At 44.5% G+C, this 21,214-nt stretch overlaps 2 protein-coding genes across 2 annotated transcripts; one reads left to right on the plus strand and one right to left on the minus strand.

Moving 5' to 3' along the window:
• Window positions 1-1,096: 1,096 nt before the first annotated feature.
• Window positions 1,097-1,964, minus strand: LOC129194233 (transcriptional regulatory protein AlgP-like). The gene is made up of 2 exons (XM_054799318.1): window positions 1,599-1,964; window positions 1,097-1,537 (listed from the first exon to the last, which is right to left on the minus strand). The coding sequence occupies exons 1-2, from the start codon at window positions 1,962-1,964 to the stop codon at window positions 1,097-1,099; spliced, it is 807 nt and encodes a 268-aa protein (XP_054655293.1).
• Window positions 1,965-11,346: 9,382 nt separating this feature from the next.
• On the plus strand, window positions 11,347-15,173 carry LOC129176719 (gastrula zinc finger protein XlCGF57.1-like). The gene is made up of 2 exons (XM_054767038.1): window positions 11,347-11,714; window positions 13,555-15,173. The coding sequence occupies exon 2, from the start codon at window positions 13,602-13,604 to the stop codon at window positions 14,970-14,972; it is 1,371 nt and encodes a 456-aa protein (XP_054623013.1). The 5' UTR covers window positions 11,347-11,714; window positions 13,555-13,601; the 3' UTR covers window positions 14,973-15,173.
• The last annotated feature ends 6,041 nt before the right edge of the window (window positions 15,174-21,214 follow it).

The following is a 21,214-nucleotide window of genomic DNA, read 5'->3' on the forward strand; positions in this document are numbered from 1 at the left end:
CCCCGACCCAGAGATGGCATTCCATGCTTTTCCACAGATAATCCATAGTTTCAGCTACTCCGCAAACTTGTTAGCATTTGGCTTAGTCTTCAGTATTTTACAGCTACAGTTCTTTTATGACAGATCACACCGAATTTGGCAGTTTTGCACTCTCACTCATTAAAGGTTGCAACAACATGATTTTCACAATACAGTGGAATCTAGCAGACACCCCAGTTAAGGTTGAAAATTTTGAGCAAAATTTGGTACATTTTACGGCTAACGTACAAAATGGTGTGTGTCTTGTTGTGTTATTAATAAACTGTGTTCTTTGTGTATTTTTAGCACAAAACATTTTCGTTAGCACCCTATTAAGTTCAATGAATTTACCGTCAGTGTTTTCTCTGTTTTTTGTGCATTCAATTTTGCTGTGAAGGCAGCTTTCCACATGTGGCGTTCTTTGCACTCCGTCATGAAGTCTTGTGAAATATTCAATTTTTTTCTTGAAGTACCTGGCATGCAAGTGTAATTACACTGTTTAGCTTCTTAAATAATTGAACACATAAGTCAAAGTGACATTTCGAAGTTCCAGGAGCCCTGGAGTCATCAGACCAAAGCTGCTGTCGCAACAGTCCGCAATATTGAGGGTGTCAAACAGGTAAGCTAGTTTTGTCAAGATGATGTGCGTTGTCTTTGTGACACATGCCTTAATGTTCTCATGTTTTTGTAAATGTTTTGATGTCTGGCCCCATGCCATTTTGTGGCAGAGGTTTCGCTGCCTGTCTCTCACACATGTGTTACGTTCTCGGTGTGGTTTGGACCCCAATATGCAGAGACGAAGCCACGGAGTGCAAGAAGTAAGGGTATTGGAGACGAGAAGCATGGATAACAAAGACAATAATAATGAACCAGCGCCGCACATTCGAACGCACTCGCCTTTTATCTGCCTTAAATGTTAATTGGCCGCAGGTGCGCGGCCACCAGGCGAGAAACGGCTGCCTCTTCCTCCCCGGAGAAGGCACAGCCCGCCAAAATAAGAGCGCAGGACAGGGAACACTCGTTCCCGTCCTGCAGAACGTCACAGTATCCCCCCCCCACAAAACGGATACCAGACGTTTCAAATGTTCAAGAAATCCAGGGTGGGTGGAGGGAGGCTCGGCGGAGGGTCGCTGGGCTTGAACGCCCCCCTCCATGGGACGAACGGCAAAGCCGGGCCAGCCTCCCCACCGCCGGCGAGAAGGTGTCCGGTGGCGACGATGGGTTGTACGATGGTACAGCCGGCGAGCGTGGCAGGCGAGGGAGTCCCGTGAGAGGCGTCTGGAGCGGCCGGGTCCGCGGCGACGAGGTGGGAGGCGGCCAGGGCGGCCGGCTCCGCGGCGATGAGGTGGGAGGCGGCCAGGGCGGCCGGCTCCGCGGCGATGAGGTGGGAGGCGGCCAGGGCGGCCGGCTCCGCGGCGATGAAGTGGGGGGCGGCCGGGTCCGTGTGACGGCTTGGTCTCGGCCGGAGGCGAAGGCGGAGCCACGGAGGACGAAGGCTTGCTCTCAGCTGGAGAAACAGCTGCGGAGGACGGAGGCTTACTTTCTGCCGCAGGTGGAGCCAGAACCAGAGGTGATCCCACCTCGGCCCCGCGTGGAAGGATAGCGGGCACCGGAGGTGGCCTGACCTCGGTCTGGCGAACTGTCGTCCCTGCGGCCCGCTCCGGAAGCAGCTGTGCGGCTGAGAGTGCACCGCCGACCATAGCCCCCCCCTCAAGGGACGGATTCCAGACGTTCGTAAGAGAGCCAGAAGGGTGGAGAGGGGGCTGGGGGTGGGCCTTGCATCCGACCGCCTGGTTGCGCTGAGCAATGCGGGTCCTCAACTCCCGGAGGCGCTCCATGATCCCTCCGGGTGCCTCGTAGTCCCGCAGTCTACGCTCGTGCCGAGCGGTGATCTCGCGAAGACTGCGGAGCACAGTCTCTGCGGGGGTCAGTTCTGGCTGGTTCATTCTGTTACGTTCTCGGTGTGGTTTGGACCCCAATATGCAGAGACGAAGCCACGGAGTGCAAGAAGTAAGGGTATTGGAGACGAGAAGCATGGATAACAAAGACAATAATAATGAACCAGCGCCGCACATTCGAACGCACTGGCCTTTTATCTGCCTTAAATGTTAATTGGCCGCAGGTGCGCGGCCACCAGGCGAGAAGCGGCTGCCTCTTCCTCCCCAGAGAAGGCACAGCCCGCCAAAATAAGAGCGCAGGACAGGGAACACTCGTTCCCGTCCTGCAGAACGTCACAACATGATTGCGTTAATTCATCACTTTCATGTTTTTTTTGGGAGAGAAGACATCTCTTTGGGGTTGACATAACATCCAGAGTCAAAACTCACCTGTTTAAGAATGCATACTCTTTTCTTCTTCCCTGCTTTTCACTGTCCTTCAATTGCTTGTTCATGTTGACTTTATCTTTTGTTTGGTCTGTATGTTGTGCAGTGTCCTTGAGTGTTTAGAAAAGTGCTTATTCATTCAAAGTATTATTATTATTAGTAGTTGTATTAATACCAACCATCACCGTGTCTCCCGTGGCACAACAACCAATCAACGTCTGCACGCAACTAACTTACATCAAATCTTAATGATGACCAATGCATTGAATAGCCAATGAAATGGTGAAAACACCAATATGCTGGTTGTTGGGCGGTCTCTTGTCATGAAAGCAAGAAAGAAAAGGAAAGAAAAATGTGGATTGAGGGTGGGCTGTGGGTCAACTGTGAATCAACATTGCATCTTTGAATTTTTTTTTCCTTTTCATCTTCATTTTACAAACATCATGCCTAAAAAGTCAGGAAGCCACAGAGTCGTGTTTGTATGGAGGACCCACGATCTCCTTACTGTGAGGCCAACATGCGAACCACCGGGCCATCGCGCGACCGACCTATAAAGAACTTGATGACTCTGTCATTCTGACTGAATGAGAATAACAGTCAAGCTTCAAAAAGGGGGTGGTGCTTGAAATCTTTGCTTTTCCTCTGTTAACTACGGTTACCTGCAAAGAAACACGCACAGCCATCATTGCTAAGCACAAAAAGGGCTTCACACGCAAGGATGTTGCTGGTTGTAAGATTACACCTCAATCTATCATTTTTCGCATCATCAAGAACTTCAAGGAGAGAGGTTCAGTTGTAAAGAAGGTGTCAGGGCGCGCAAAAAAATCCAGCAAGTGCCAGGACCGTCTCCCAAAGTTGATTTAGCTGCGGGATCGGGGCACCACCACTGCAGCGCTTGCTCAGGAATGGTAGTAAGCAGGTGTGAGTGTATCTGCACACACAGCGAGGCAAAGACTTTTGGAAGATGGACTGGTGTCAAGAAGGGCGCAAAGAAGACACTTCTCACCAGGAAAAACATCAGGGACAGACTGGTATTCTGCAAAAGATGCAGTTGTTGGTACCAGAACAACCTCTGACAGCAACTTCCCCAACCATCCAAGAACAGTTTGGCTTGGGGAACCAAACATGGACATTTTGGGTCCATGGCCAGGAAACTCCCCAAACCTTGATCCCTTTGAGAACTTGTGGAGCCAGTATCATATTTGGAGGACACAGCAGTGGCATAACCAATGAAACAAAGACTGAGTGACAGCACGTCTGCTGTCATCGGTGTGAACTGAACAGCGCAAACCAAGGCAAAACTAAAAAAAAAGAAGAAAATACAGTCGTGCCTCAATTATAGTGGTTAACTGGTTCCAGACCCAACCGCAATAAATGAATTTCCGCAACACAGGATTCAATGTTAATAAATTTGGTGAGGCGGCTAGAGCCAAGAACTGGAAGGGTTCTGAATCAGGCAAACCCCCTCCCAACTAAATAGCGAAGCCTTAGAGTTATACAGCAGTGATCTACCTGCTCCGTCAATTCGGAGGGCAGAGGGCACTGGCCAAAATATAGGCGGGTCCCGGCGTGGTAAGCCAAGGGGATACCTGCTAAAGGACACAGGGAAAGATTTATTATTTTCTTTGCTCATTGTGGAGTGGTTTGACTTGTGTAGCTGTATTATATTCAAGCAAAGCCAATAAACAATAAACTTTTTTTCTACGTAGCTAGCCGCTACAAGTGAACAGATAACTTTTGTTATAGATATAGACATCTTACTGCAGAGTTAGTTCATCCATAATCACAATAATAAAGATGAAAGTTACATCTTCGTGTGTAGCTTGAAACGCTGCTGGGGAGCAAGCGCGAATCAGGAGAGGAGCTTAATGTCAGCTGACTGATGTCATATGACAACTAAAAAGTGACTTTTACGCGATCGACCCAAACTACCACATCGGTTGCTCACAATCGACGTAATGGCCACCCCTGACTTGGAACATTGCTCAAGTTAATTGGTCCCAGACCCAACGGCGGCAAGTGAATTTCCACAGAGTAGGATTCAATATTAATAAACGGAATATTTTCATAGTAAGAGCATAGAAGCCGCACCCCGAGCCGCAGTGAGGCCAAGCACCAGAGCCGAGAAGACGAGACCAGCAGCAGACCAGCCACCGGGAGCCAGACTAGCCACATGCCACCAGAGTCGACGCCGCACCATCCGTGCACTGGAGCCCCACCCCCGATGAGCCCACGGACAGACCGGGGGAAGCAAAGACACAGACAATGGCCCAGCAGAGCACAAAGACCAGTGGTGACAAATGCCCAAGCGCCCGGCAGAGCACCACCCCCCAGCAGGCCCGGCTCTCGGGCACACGCCCTTCCTCCCCCGCCCGTCACCCAGGCCCCCAGTACCCGCGAGCAGGACCATGCCCCAACCCACCAGACAGCCCGGCGCCCCAGCAGCCGCCACAGCGCAGCAACCACAAGCCCCCGCGGCGGCATGCGGGCCATCCGTAGCACCGGCACCGCCCCCCAAAGTCCTATATGTATGTGAAGGTGGTGCAGCAGAACAGAAAGGACGAGGGCACCACATGCCCACACCCCAACACAGCCCAAACCGAGCAGGGGGCGACCAAGGACACATGACCGACTGGCCACCCACCACAGCCCAGGCTCGGACGAGCCACAGGCCGCAGGACACACCACAGGCCCTACCCGGCCCGCCAGGATGCCCAGTCCGGCCCACCCAACCCCCCCGAGGCGATACCCCCAGCGCCCCCAACACCGGAGCCCCACCGAAGGTAGCGTCCACAGCGCCACCCCAAAACGCCAAACACCACGGACCAGCCACACGCCTCAAGGCAGACCCGACCGCCACCAGAACAGCGGGTACCACGCCCACGCGGCCCACGCACACCACCACGACTGGCAAGGGAGCAACACCATGGCGACTACAAGAGAACCGGACCCCACATAGAGCGAAGCATGGCCACACCCACAAAGCACGCAAGCCAGAGGCGCCAAGGAGGGACAGAGAAGCAAGCACCGCATGACAGGCCCACGAGAGGAGCGACCCCCCCGCCGGGCGCCAAAGCAAACGCCCCGCCCTCCGCCACGCCGCAGACCGGACATCACCCCATCCACTAACACACCAAGGGAGATACCCCGGAGGCAGACAGAAAACCGCCAGCCAGGAAACAGAGACTTGCCAGACACCAGCAAGTAGCGGGGACCGCCCGCCAGCCCCCCACAAGCGCTGGAGGGTAGCAAGCAGTCCCCACATGTCACACATACAACACACAAATAAATCGATAAAATACAATATAATAAGTAATAAATTAACAATTATGTTGTGTGCCATTACTGACGCCTAGTGGCCAGAATACTACACTACTATTGTGTTTCAGTATGTTTTGACCAATATTAGGCCATACTCAACCACGAAACAGCAACCATTTATAAATGAATACATTTTGGAAAAAACACAATAGAGTGAGTGAGCCATATTCGAACCGGGATGTAGCAAGGGACTACGTTTGGACACCCCTGATCTAATGGATACGTTGATACCATTGACAGACAATGAATTTATTGTCAGTGTTATCTTCATTTTTTCTGCATCTGATTTTGCTTTGAAGGCAGCTTTGCACATGTAGCATTCAATACACTCTGTCATAAAGTCTTGTGAAATGTTTTTTCTTAAAGTAACTGGCATGCATAATTGAACACATAAATCAAACTGACATTCCCCAGTTTGGAGTCGTCAGACCGAAGCTGCTGTCGCAACAGTACCGCAACGTTGAGGCTGTCAGTTAAGCAGGTTAGGTTGTCTTTCTCCGACATTCCAAAAATTTACATTATGCATTTATGCGATTAATTGCAGTCTCCAAATTGTCCATAGATATGAATTCAAGATTCAAGATTCAAGAGTTTTATTGTCATATAAAACTCTTGAATCTTGAATCTTGAATCTTGAATGTGAGTGTCAAAGGTTGTTTGTCTACATGTGCCCTTCTTTGCCCTCTTGCCCAAAGTCAGCTGGGATAGGCTCCAGCATACCAGCACGGCCTAGGCCCAAGCAGAATTGAAAATGCCACAAAATTTGCAGAGTGCGTGCGAACACTTGTAATGTATTGGTACACATACTTACACAGTCAGGAAAAATGTAATACTTACTTGAATTACATACCTTTGATTGGCGAAATATAAGACTCGAAGGAAACGGGCGGCGACCCAATACCCACCTGTCTTCTGGTGACAGGCATCTTTAGAGACCAAGATTCCAGCGGAGATAGCTACGGCCATGCGGCTGCTCTAGACCCAAGAACCACAAGGGTGAAACCTGATCTGTCGGAGGCGCTGGATCTGGTGAACCCCCCCCCAGCTTAATTGTTAGGCCTTAGAGCGGCATGGCAGTGAGCTACCCACTCTGTCAATTCGGAGGGTAGAGGGCACTGGCCAAAATATAGGCATCCAAAACTCTGCAGCTAGGATCCTGATGAGAATGTGCAAACATGAGCACATAATCTCGACTCTCCACTCACGCCACTGGCTTCCCTTTTCCGCCAGGATTGAGTATAAGGTTTCTCTCCTCGTACACCAATGCACCCACGGATATGCCCCCAAAGAACTTCTCAATGTCCAAAAGAGCATGTATCCTCCCATCCACCCACACAAGCCTCAAGACCCTGGGAGATAGGGCCTTCTGTGCTGCAGAATAACCTCGCCGACACTTTGAGGGAACCACAATCCAATGTCCGTTTTCTTTTTGGCAAAACTTTTTGTTCCCCCTTTTAGATGTTTCTTGTGTACCTTTTCAATTTTTAACAAAATTGCTTCTCTTGTTTTCTTTCCCTCGTCCCATGATGAGATGTTTTGAGATGCTTTGAGATCTCCTGATGAAAAGTGCACTACAAATACAACGTATGATTAATAGCCAAGCTCACCATTCCGCATTCAAACATTCTTTTAGTGACAGAATGTGTTCATGACAGGAATTCCACGGTTCTCGTGCATACGAGAACATCCGGGAGTGGCTCCAAGCTGATGTATATAAGGATGGCTCCTTGTTGCCTCATCACCCTCAAACATCAGCAGAGGTAGCATCTCACAGCTTGCTTGTTTACATCCTCTTTGTCCTTGCTGTCCCTAACTTGTGTGATGGTGATGATGATGATGATGATGATGATGATGATGACGATGTGACTTGTCCACAGATGGCATTTGCTCTTCACTTCTTCCTCCTCCTCATTGGGATGAGTGGACTGTTGACTGGAAGTGTAAGTAACAATCTGAAATGTTTGGTACCCATCATGTAGGCTTCCTACTTTCATGGATGACACGTCAATGTATTGTCTTCTCTTCTTCTCAGCAATCTTACCCTGTGAACGGTCAGTGTCTCCTTTCAACCTTCATGTCTCCTTTTCAAATGTGCTCTTGCATCTAAGGTAAGCATTGTGTTGCAGCTCCTGGCTGTCCCGACGAATGGACCCGGGTGAACGATCGTTGTTTCATCTTCAAAAACAAGGAGAATGACTTTGCAGATGCTGAGGTACTACCACTGTCTTACACAGTCCTCGTGATGCGCCTCTAAGCTACGAGTGATCAGGCTACAAATCCAAATGTCTTGGTGCCTAGCTAAACAATCAACATGAGTAAAACATGCAAGTTGAAGCCTTTTCCTCTCTTTGATGTTGTCTTCATTGTATCATCAACATTCCCCCTCACAGCAAACTAAAATACTAGATAGGTTACAATGCTGTGTACTGGGGTTTCCCTCAGAAACGAGGCTTTATCGCTGGTTGCAAGTCATTTTGCACTTTGTATACTGGTTTATCATGTTTGTTAAGCTCTCCCCTTCAATTTGTGCCAAGTCAAAGTTCAACCCATTTCAACAGAAGGATTACTGACCTCAGCAGTGCGTGCGAACGCATTCCACACTTACCAAAATCGCTGCAACAGACCAAAATGACCGACTTCCTCTTTGTTTGGGAATATGGGTTCTTGCGTCCTGGCATGTTTGATGTGTCCACCAAATTTCGTGACGATCCATGAAAGTGGTGGTGGGGGCTAATTTAAAGGTGGCGCCACTGAGTGAGTTTTGGGAGTTTGTGTCTGGGATGCCTGAAATATAAAATTTTTCGCCGGACCTGACGCGCTTGTGCATTTTGGTGAGTTTTCATGCATGTCAAGGCCCTCAAAAATGCGATTAAATTGGGAGAATAATAACAATCATGATGACAAACATAACTAAAAGCCAAAGCGCTAGCAAAGTTTCCTTTGATAAATTAACTAATAACATTAGCTGATTAGCTGCGAAAATTTTGTAATATTGCTAAAAACTCGAGTGTGGGTAGGAAGCTATCCCAACATCAAAATCACAGCACAGCACAGCAAAATCCCCCCTAGGAGCCGGACGCAACAACAAGATCTGCGAGTAAAACGTACATTTTCATCTCCTGATACATGAAATTGTCTTCCTTTTCACAGATGGTTGGTTTTCAATCAATTGTCCTCAGTTTTTATGAGACGATTTAAAAAAAATGATTTATCCTTTTTTTTTTCTCCTGGCAGAATGTCTGCATATCTTTTGGTGGGAATCTGGCCTCCATCCACAACGGCATGGAAAATGCAGTTGTTCGAGAACTGATGAGGAAAGACGACGGTACTTTAACGAAAAGCTGGATCGGCCTCCATGATTTAATCAAGGTGAAATACTTACAATTGCAAAGATTCTGATCTCGTCTATGAATTTGTACTGTAATCCAACCAAAGGCATGCTTTTTAGGTTTATTTCTCAAACACAACAACAGTACTAACATCTCTTTTCACCGTCACCCCCAGTCACGACCAAGAAAAAAGAGGAACATACAGTATACATACTGTACATATGTACATGCTCAATATATGTAGAGACATGGTTTCAATGTGACTTTGTCTTCCAGACAAATGAGCGGATGTGGACTGATGGTACACCCAGTGACTTTACTGACTTTGGACGTGAAGAGCCTAACGGAAAAGGCTGCGTTCTGATACAGCAGTCTGGTAAAAGTATTTGTCATTTCCACAGAGTGAATGGATGTAGCGTGCTGAGTAACAGAGTGTTACCACGTGACGTCGACTGATTATTTATGTCACGTAGAGCTACGGACATTCCAGTGGACTTGTGCTGCTGCTAGTCAAATGACAGAATATGAGTATAATATTGTTCATATTACTAATTGTACTTGTTTGTGTTTCCTTCCAGGTGAGCAGTGGGCTGATGAGCCATGCAATCAAGTTCTTCCATTTGTTTGTTGCAAAGATGTGGAGTAAAAGAGCCTCATTGCTGTCGTTTTACCTGCAAGGCGTACAAGCTGCAATTATTAATATTAGCAGTCTTGTTGGTTGTACGTCACAATTGTGCACAGCTTTGAATAAAACATATTGCAATGCATTGAGTCGTGGTGTGTTGCCTTTTGTGCAATTCCCCACTTGAAAAGGATAGCCAATCCACATCTTGGATTCCCCTCGGTGAACAGGCGTAAAATGAAACTTGTCCTTTTATATGACCTTCTTCATCATTGATCCATTTGGTAGTCATCAGTCAACTTATTTTGGTACTCAGGTACCAACCTCAAAAGAGAAAAATAAAACACGTTTTAGAATAATTTTCCACTACTTTCCAGTAGTCCACTACTCTTTGAAGTCAAAATACTTTCCAAACATTGTTGTACTTAATTAGAGAACATTAATCAATCTTTCAGTCATCATTAATGGGATAAATTAAAAGATGGTGCACACATGACTAATAAAATGGATGTGTACTGGTTGTTTTGTTCTTTAATAAGTGAATCAGTCACAACAGAAACAGCACATTAGGCTTTTGGCACTTCGCCACACACTTGATCTTGTCTAATGTGATACTCCAGAACAGGATGTTCTTCTTCCACTTACAATTCCAATTCCAATTATTCCAGTATAACTCACAATTCAACAAAAGGCATATAAAATAGCACTGTATTTTTACATTGTAACAAAACGACTGTTTCAAAGCAATAAGTGCACTTAACTATCAATTATGACTCTGACTCTGGAACAGATTATTTCTATTTACATTATTATTAACAGGGGTTCCCTTTTTTTTTACTCATGTATGACAATTTAGAACATTAAAAAGGGACTTAAAACATTGCCACAGTTAAAAAAAACATTGGCCACAGTTTGACCTTGGAACAGACTCTTGTTATTCACATTACTTTAAACAGCTCCTTTTTTTTACAATAAAAGCAAACTAAAAGTCATTAAATGATCATTTTATTTGGTCAAATAGCATATATACTGCAAGGTTCATACATAAATATCACAACAAGTTATGATCATTTATAAGGACATTTAGAACAGTGATATGTACAGTATATACAGTACAGTATATGTATGACTTTGGAGCATGTTGCCATGACAACCGATGGCCATGTCTTAGGAAACGTACACGATATGAATCACACGTCCTGTACATACTGTATGCGTGCGTATTCAACGTGGAGCACAAGCGAGACAATCACGTTTGACTTCATTTAAGAGAAGACAGACTGAACGAGCACAAAATGACAGAAGAGGACAAGAACAATAACCAGGGGACACACAAACAGAAATACAGTTTAAAAAAAGACCACCAGCCTATGTGTGGTTAAGCTTCAGTTAAGAGGAGACAGTCTGAGAGACTATGGAGACCAAACTCTGACAGAAGACAACAACCTGGAAAGACAAAAGCCTACAAACAAGACCGTAACATTACCAGCTAGTGTAATTTAGCTTCACTTAAGACGGGACAGACTGGGAGAATAGAGAGACATATAGAGACAGAAGACAACAACAATCACCGGGGGACACAAAAACAGAAAAGACAGTGAAAAAGACAACAACGCAACCAGCTTGTGCGTGGTTAAGCTTCATGCTTTGGCGTGTGTGTCAAGTGAGTCTATGGTCTAGTGAGAAAAACGTCACTGATGCGCGTGCGCACACCGTCCGCCCCCCTGTAAATATATTCCGGGTCGCCCTCGGGGAAAACCACAATGGATAATTGTAACAAATATTTAATTTAATGAACGCCGCAGAGAAGTGACAGTGAGAGACAGTTTAATGCTTGTCAGCATAAACTCGTCTCATTGAACCTTGACGCTTCTCAGGCTAGCTTTGCTTGCTAGCTGCTAACAAAGAGACCCGGAAGTTATCACCACATCGCTAAACAGAGATCACGTGTGAGGGAAAAGTGGCGGTTGTGTGAAAAAAGAAAGAAATGAAAAAAAACAGAAGACATAGTAGCAGTGAGAAAGAACGATAGCAGAGTACGAAGAGGAACGTTCGCTTTCGCTGCTTTCAAGAAGCCTCAAGTTGTGTTACACAGAGCAGGTTAGTCTCATTGTTACTCTCACATGTTTATAAGCTTTCTGGTTGTTCATGAACACTACTAATAAAAAGCTTTTCTTCGTGAATCGATATCATGAGGTCGTGTCAGTGTCGGATCGATACTAGCGCGATGACAGATGTTTCATTTCTGTCTGTGCAACATTTGCGGTATCGCCCGCCACCCTAATCCAGGATGATCAATTGCGTAAAATACAGTACACTTACATGGCGTTCGAGCACCCATGAGAACATGAACTGAAGCACTTGTATATTTAACATCACAGTTTGTTTACTGCAAGGCGGCGGCCATATTGAACAGAGTGGAATATACAGTGGAACCTTGGTTAGCGTCATTAATCCGTTCCAGAAGGTCCGACTCAAACCGAAACGCACCCTAACCGATTCGATTTTTCCCATAAGAAATAATGGTAGTCCATTTATTCCGTTGTAGACAGCCAAAATGTAAACACAAGCTAATAGGCTGCTAACACGGATGTTTTGCGATTAAAAATACATTACGAACACAGTTGGACTCATGCAGTGTATTAGTAACACGACAAGATGCATGGCATATTGTAGCATGCAAACCGGATCAAATTTTTGGCGTAAATTTTTAACTTGAGCCGTAAGACAGTCTCACAGAGGGTCCATCGTATGTCACTACACGCACACAGCGCTTCAGGGGAAGTCGGTGGTGTTACTCCGCAAGGAAAAATACCGTAAGTCCATCCACTACGGAATCCAGTCTCCAGGGTTCTTTCATACCCTGATAAAGGCAGGGTTTCTTCTTATCCAGGGTTAGTTAGAGGATCAGCTCAGAATATGCAGTGCTAAGAAGCTGGTTCACTTCTTAGCAGGATATGTCGCCATAGTAGCTAACCTGTTTTGTCGCAGGTGAAACTTGCTGACAATAGTTCAGTTAATCAAAGCCGCGCCCACTGGCCAATCAGTTGTTGACATTCAAAAAACGGAAGTGATGCTTACAGCCTCATTATAAAATCAACAATAATGATAAATAATAATATGAAAACAAACAAAGCTGTGGTATCGGGCTAGTGTTGAGTATAGGAGTGAGGGCAGCCATCAGAAAGCATCTCTGAGGTGAGGGGGAGGTCTGCGACACATACAATGCAGTCCTTCATCCCTTCCTAAAAGATTAAATCATTTAGCCTCTAGCAAACAAAGCACAGCCATCTTGGTTTCCGCCGTGTCCATGAATATTGTTAAATCTGAATGGATTCATAACAACTGTTGTTGGCTGGCAGAGGCCCCACACCATGGAATCCTAACGACTGTCATTTGACAACATAAAAGAGCGAAACCGTTTTTGTCTGAACATGGTTTGGGACATGAACCTAGGCAAGAACTGCCCCAAGAACTATCCCCCCCACTTCTTTTGTGGCTCTTCGGTTGGGTTTGTTACGTGGCGTCAGCTCTGTGAGCAAACCATGACTCCATTTGGAGTGGGTGTGTTGTTGCGGCTGGCGCTGGGTGATGCCTTCAAAGAAGTCAGCCTGAAGGATTTTTTTGGGAGGTGCACGTCATGCAACGCTTGTTGCTTTCCGGTGTGGCGTGCGTTGGCACCTGCGGGATTAGGGGAGAGTGTTCCTGCAGAGTCCCGAGGCGTACGGGTGTGTTCAGCATGTCAATTGGTGACACTCTGAGAGGAGAGAGCATTGACGTGATAATATGTTTATTTTTCCTAATATTTATGGGCTCAACTGGCAGAACCACAAATATTGACTGGTTAATCGCAATCGACAAGTTGGTCCAGTTGCAATTGACTCATCCATTGACAATCCATTGAATGAATGAATGAATTTTGTCTTGCTATGTCCTGCAGACGTCAGTGAAGATATTCACTTTGAGCAGCAGGAGTGCAACTCCAGAATGGAACACATTAAAAAGGAAGAGGAGGAATCACAGTGCCCATATATTAAAGAAGAAGAGGAGGAGCCACAGCCCCGTGACATGAAAGAGGAAGTGGAGGAGCCAGAGTACCCCCACATTAAAGAGGAAGAATGGGATTATAGTGTCAGACAGGAGGGAGACCATCTTGAAGGACTGGAGGAGTTCTCAGTGATATGTGTCCCTGTGAAGAGTGAAGATGACGAAGGTGAAAGTGAGGAGAAGAGAGAGGTGGAGCCTCCAAGCAGCAGCTCAACTCAACACATGACAACAGAAGCTGATGGAGACCACTGTGGAGGATCACAAGCACACAACCTCTTAGCTCCACTATCAGATAGTGACGACACAACGTCACACTCTCCTGACACTGATGATGAAGACTCTGAAGCTGATATGACATGTCACACTGACAACACACGCTGGAAATGCTCTCAGTGTGACAAAACTTTTGTTAGCAAGGGAAATCTAAAAATACACACGAGACTTCACACGGGTGAGAAACCTTTCACCTGCTCTGTCTGTGGTAAAGGGTTCATTGTTAAATCAAATTTGAAAGCTCACATAAGCGTGCACACTGGAGAGAAAGCTTTTTCTTGCGTGGTGTGTGGTAAACAATTTTGTCAAAAAGCTGACTTAAAAAGACACACAAGAATACACACTGGAGAGAAACCCTTTCCTTGCTCAGTGTGTGGTAAAAGATTTGTTAATCACTATCAGTTAAGAAGACACACAAGAATACACACTGGAGAGAAACCCTTCCCTTGCACGGTGTGTGGTAAAAGATTCTCACATAAATCGGATTTAAAAAGACACACAAGAGTACACACTGGAGAGAAACCTTTCCCTTGCTCGATGTGCGGTAAAAGATTCATTAATAAAACTCATTTAAACACACACACAAGAATACACACTGGAGAGAAACCTTTTCCTTGTGCGGTGTGTGGTAAGGGATTCTCTCAAAAAGCTGATTTAAAAAGACACACGATAATTCACACTGGAGAGAAACCTTTTCCTTGCACGAAGTGTGGTAAACGATATTCTCAAAAAGGTGATTTAAAAATACACACAAGAATCCACACTGGAAAGAAACCTTTTGCCTGCTCAGTTTGTGGTCAGGAATTCAATGAGGAGTCTCATTTGGAAGAACACACAAGAAAACACACGAGAGAGAAACCATTTCCTTGCACAGTGTGCGGTAAACGATTTGATCGTAAAAGTAATTTGAAAAAACACACTGGGACACACACCGGAGAGAAACCTTTTCCTTGCAAGGTGTGTGGTAAAAGACTTGCTCATCGAGGCAGTTTAAAAAGGCACGCAAGAATACACACTGAAGAGAACCCTTTTTCCTGAGCAGTTTTTTGTAAAAGTTTCTCTGTCTGTAGAATAGGGATCAACCGGCGGACAGCCGTCTGACTAGACGGCATCCAATACGGACCTGGACCTATTGTCAATAGGAGCATAACAAATACATAAAATGTCACCTGAAATCTGACTATTTGATACCAAAGCCATGTACTGTATACTGACACATAGAAATTAATTTGTCAACAATAAAAGACCATTCTTACCTCTAAATGGAACCGGTGTCTTTTATCCACAATAACATCGTTTCCAGGGACATGGAGGCTTGAAAAATAGTTTTTCCCGGTTCAGCATTCCAGAGGCCTCACCTCGGGATCTGTACACGGCATAGCTCAGTCTCATCCACGGTCTTCCATTCTGGTCTGTCACGATTAACCCCCTGCACATTTGTCATTTCAAAGATCATTTTTTCAATGAAGAGCTGTTGACAGAATGTCAGCTGCGTGGTAGACGGCCAGTCTTGTGGGTCCTGGAGTCATTCTAACATAATTTTCTGCTGCCGTCCTGCCTGCAACATGATAGGGACGTGACTGCCAACAGATAGCGCTGTTTTTAGGCTTAAATGTCTGTCCTGCTGGCTGTTCCTCGCCATCACATGGGGAGATTTTGTCCATGCTGCCTTCCCGCTCTGACACGTCTAAGTCATCCAACGGCGAGCAGACACCAGGGAATCATGCCTATCACAGAACTAGAACTCATTAGTTTGTCGGGCCTGAAGGAGTCCATATAGCAGGTGGTGCGTCCCCAGCAGACCATAGTGTAGAAGATCACACTGGTAACAAGAGACTGGTAGAACATCTTCAGACGTTAAAGGACCGCCTCCTCCTGTTGTGTTGTTGACCAGTCCAGCCAAAGGTTCTTGTAGGTGCTAATGGCCTCGACCTCGCTTCACTCAATCAGAACAGGTCTGGACAAGTCTGAACCAGTTCCTTTGTTTTTTGTCTTGAGCTGCAGGTGGTTGGTAAAATCCTTCACGAGACTCCTGTACTCCTCTGCTCTGTGGTCTCTGATACACCACGTGATGGCTGTGTCTTCTGCAAACTTCCTAAACGAAATACCCTTCAGGAAGGTGACAGGTTCTGTGTCCCGGAGATGAACATATTTTGGTCCAAAATGAGCAAATCACCTGAAGAAGAACCAAAGCTAAAGACCTTGCGACGATGATAGCTGAAGCTGGTAAGAGTGTGTCATTATTCACAGTCAAACGAAGCTAAAAGAGTACTCTACCAAGAGGAAATCATTCATCCAAAATCAACATGAAAAGCCAGATTACAGTTTGGGGAACATACACAGGGACAAAGACCCTCATTTTTGGAGACATGTCCTGTGTTCTGAGAACACCATCCCAACTGGGGGTGGCAGCATCATGTTGTGGGGCTGTTCTGCTGCACGAGGAACTGCACTTTATGTGGAAATATTGACGCACCAACCTCAGGCCATCAGCCAGGAAGTTAAAGCTTGGCCACATTTGGGTCTTCCAAATGGACAATGATAAGTATCCCGCCAAAAATAGTCACAAAGTGGCTTACGGACAAGAAAGTCAATGTTTTGGAGTCGCTATCGCAAAGGCCTGATCTACAATCTCATAGGAAAGACGTGTGCGAGCAAACCTGAGTTGCCACACCATTTCTGTCAGGAAGGATAGGAAGAATACACAAAACACTTCACCCAAGTCATTCAGGCCATGCAAACAATTATAAAAAGAAATGTGTGAACTTTGGACTTTGAAAAAAGTCGTTAAAAAAACTCTCGAAAATATTCTCTCTCTTATTATTGCAGCATTTAGCAAATCAAAATATTTTTGCTAATCATAAATGACCTCAAACAGAAAAATGTTATTCTGATTTAATATCACATAGTGGGAAAATAATGTTTGTGTGTTTTTTTCATGGAAAAAATGATTGCACCACTCTTGCTTCTTCAGTTTCTTGTTCATATGTTTGTCCAAACAAATCTAAGTTGCACCAGGCACTGAAATTAAATGTAAAGGTCTTTATTTTTATTACTTTGCTGTCGTTGTTTTGAACATTTCGAGTGTGACTGTAATATAGTGTGGGGTTTTGTCTCCCTTGAATTTACAAAACATAAACGGCCGTTAAATACACATTTTTTAAGGTTGAACGTAAATGTTCCGATGCTTTAGTGTGAAAAAGTCATCTAGGAAGTGACGTTACATATCGCATGCGCACACCGGGCCGCCACCTCGGAAAACACATTCCGTGTAGCCTTCGGAGAAAAACACAATGGATAATTATTAAATATAATTAATGTGAACGACAGAGAGATGAAGTGTGAGCGGGAGACAGTTTTATTCATGTCAGGATAAACTCGTCTCAGTGAACTGAGAAGCCTCTGAGGCCATCTTAGCTTGCTAGCTGCTAACAAAGAGACCCGGAAGTTGTCGACGCATCGCGAAGTAGAGATCAAGCGTGTGAAGTGTTGATTGTGTGAAAATGTGTAAAGTACAAATACTGAGAGCGTTGGTAACTGATGAAATGTCGGAGACATATTTGTAGTGTGGGGACGAACGATAGGAGGAACTTTCTCGAACAAAAGAGGAGAACGAGCGACAACGTCAACTACTGGTCACTGTTTCCAAGAAGCCTCAAGTTGTGTCACACAGAGCAAGTTAGTCTCATTCTTACTCTCGCGTGTTTATAAGATTTCTACTTGTTTATTAACACTACTCTCCGTGAACGTCCGTTTTCTTTATGTAGGCCTATCTCACATATCCATCGACGTCAAAGGGTCGTGTCAGTGGTTGGTTGTGGTATTGTTAGTTACATTGTAAATGTTGTGTACTTACGTATATTGTTACATTTAGCGCAGCAACAATTTAGTTTGTGATTAATCAATTATGCAGTTAACCGACAGCTATTTTGGTATGCGAGTAATGTTTTTTTTAAATGTAAATATCTTCTGATTTCAGCCTCTCAGATGTGGATATTTTTAATTTCCTTGGTCATCCATGAAAGCAGACCCGGTATCTTTCTGTTTTACACAAAACAAGATATTTACACACGTCACTTTTGACTCTGGAAAATAGTGATCGACATTTTTGGCTTTTTTTTCCTGATATGTTGCGGACCAAACCACTAGCTGTTGTGATTTGGTCCCTCTAGGGCATGATTGACGACTTTATCAATAAAAACATGTTTAGATTAACTTGATTAACTTGATTTAGATTAACTCCAAACTTGAACAACTTGCCTGTGTTGCCGGCTTGGGCAATAAATCACCAACCATCTGATCAGTAATGAAAACTGAGCTTTCCATCTGAAAATGTTGATCTCCAAAAGTGATATTTAGTGTTACAATATGATGTTTAATTGTTACAGTATCTCCAATACAGAATGAAATGCAAATCGAGTATGATATTGAGTTAAGAATTGAAGTTTCAATTGTGGCTAGTCCTGTCACGCTAACACATTTTGCTGGACTATAATTGTTCTACAAATTATTGTTGAAAATTGAGATTATTGACAACATTTTTTGAGACAAAAATAGAAACAAAGAGAAACGAGCCAAGAAGAGTTTATTCCAGGGGAAAAAACTGTCCAGTAAAAAATAACCACATAATGGCCCACCACCAGCCACACAAACGAGGTGTGTCTTTCTTAAGTAACTATTCTGATTAATTAAGGCCCTCCAATGACTCCCAGAGCTCCATTTTTTGCACCCAAAACTCCATAATTTATTTTTCCCAAACTTCCCTCAGATTAGTTCATACAGCTTCTTTAGATCTCAAATGGTCTCAACCTGGGACCCGCATTTTCTCATGGTCATTAAGTTGCAACTTAATGTAGTCGCAAATTTTAATTTGTATTTATTTTTTAATTTATATTTTTTTAAATATTTTTTACACTTTTGTTGAAGTCATTGTCGTTCTGTATGACTGTCTGTTCTATCTGCGGCCACAGTGGGTGTTTTGTAGACTGCGTTGACCTGTGTGAGAAACCCATCTGTCTTACGGGGTCAAACTTTTTTGACTTTAATAACAGTACCACCATGTGGTGTGTTTGTCAGAAAAATGGTAGCACAGGCAGCACAGTAGTGGTGCATGTTTTGACACAACTTCACCCTTTTGTTTGCAACCGTTCGGGGGAAGAAGAGTTTGCTTAGCCAAACCAGTACATTCAGTCACGTAAAAGCATGAGGACACTCCGTGAGCTGTTTTTTTTCCCACATATACTACCCTACGTGCCAGCTGGAGGTACCCCAAGTGCTGTGAGGGACACTGATGAAATCCTCATAGACATTGTCAGAACATATGCTGGTGCTGGACAATGCCTCACGTGACGGAGCAAAGCTGGACTTTTCTAAAGCATGTCTTTGTCTTCCTTGTCCTGCAGACATCAGTGAGGAACATCTTGCCCCTGAGCAGCAGGAGTGGAACCCCAGGATGGAACAGGAGGAGCCACAGCCCTCCCACATTAAAGAGGAAGAGGAGGAGCCAAAAGCCTACTACATTAAAGAGGAAGAGCCACAGCCCCCCCACATTAAAGAGGAAAAGGAGGATCACAGCATCAATCAGGAGGGAGACTATTTTGAAGGACTGGAGGAGTTCCCAGTGATTGGCGTCACAGTGAAGAGTGAAGATGATGAAGGTGAAAGTGAGGAGGAGAGAGAGGTGGAGCCTCCAAGCAGCAGCTCAACTCAACACATGACAACAGAAGCTGATGGAGACCACTGTGGAGGATCACAAGCACACAACCTCTTAGCTCCACTATCAGATAGTGACGACACAACGTCACACTCTCCTGACACTGATGATGAAGACTCTGAAGCTGATATGACATGTCACACTGACAACACACGCTGGAAATGCTCTCAGTGTGACAAAACTTTTGTTAATAAGGCAAATCTGAAACTGCACATGAGACGTCACACAGGAGAGAAACCTTTCGCCTGCTCAGTTTGTGGTAAAAGATTCTCTCAGCAGTCAAATTTGAAAGTGCATACAAGAAGACACACTGGAGAGAAACCCTTTTCTTGCATGGTGTGTGGTAAAAGATTCAATCAAAAAGCCGATTTAAAAAGACACACAAGAATACACACTGGAGAAAAACCTTTTTCCTGCTCAGTTTGTGGTAAAGGATTCATTGAGAAGTCAAATTTGAAAGAACACACAAGAATACACACTGGAGAGAAACCTTTTACCTGCTCGGTTTGTGGTAAAAGATTCCATCATAAAATTAACTTAAAAACACACACAAGAATACACACCGGAGAGAAACCTTTTCCTTGCACGGTGTGTGGTAAAAGATTCTCTCAGAAAAGTGTTTTAAAAAGACACACAACAATACACACTGGAGAGAAACCATTTCCTTGCACGGTTTGTGGTAAAAGATTCAATCAGAAAGGTGATTTAAAGAAACACACAAAAATACACACTAGAGAGAAACCTTTTTCCTGCTCAGTGTGTGCCGAAGGATTCACTGAGATGTCACATTTGAAAGAGCACACAAGAATACACATTGTAGAGAAACCTTTTCCTTGCACATTGTGCGGCAAAAGATTCTCTCAAAAAGGTGATTTAAATAGACACACAAGAAGACACACTGAAGAGAAACCTTTTCCTTGCACAGTGTGCGGTAAAAGATTCTATCAAAAAGGTGATTTAAAAACACACGCAAGAGTACACACTGGAGAGAAACCTTTTTCCTGCCTAGTTTGTGGTAAAAGTTTTTCTCAGAAGATATCTTTGATAGGACACACAGGAACACACACTAGAGAAAACAACTTTTCTTGTTCAGTGTGTGGTCAGCGGTTCACAAATACTACAAACTTGACTGAACACATGAGAATCCACACTGGGGAGTAACTTGAAAACTTTTTTTGAAATAATTCATCCAGCTGGATTTCAAAGAACTCAATATGGGAACCATGAATAAGCAAGATGGTATCACTTTAAACATGTCTGAAAGAAGGACTTCTAACATTGCAAAGTGACATTATGATGAAATGTTGGCAGTGTTTGTTTCATCTATCACATGTATGAACGTGCCTGTCTTCTTTTAGACTTGAGAATTGTACATTTGACACTCAATAAAAGGAACATTCACAAGGGGTTTGCATGTGTTCGATACCTGGCCAGACTTGCGTTAGGAAGTAATACTGTAAATATAGGGGGCTCAGCCTCCAATAGCTTTAATGATGTCCATGGTTCCACTCAGTGATGGTGTGAATATTACTTTTGTATGTTTGGCTTTTGTCAATTAAGTATTCCC

The sequence above is a fragment of the Dunckerocampus dactyliophorus genome, chromosome 1 (assembly GCF_027744805.1).
Source record: "Dunckerocampus dactyliophorus isolate RoL2022-P2 chromosome 1, RoL_Ddac_1.1, whole genome shotgun sequence".
Taxonomy (NCBI): domain Eukaryota; kingdom Metazoa; phylum Chordata; class Actinopteri; order Syngnathiformes; family Syngnathidae; genus Dunckerocampus; species Dunckerocampus dactyliophorus.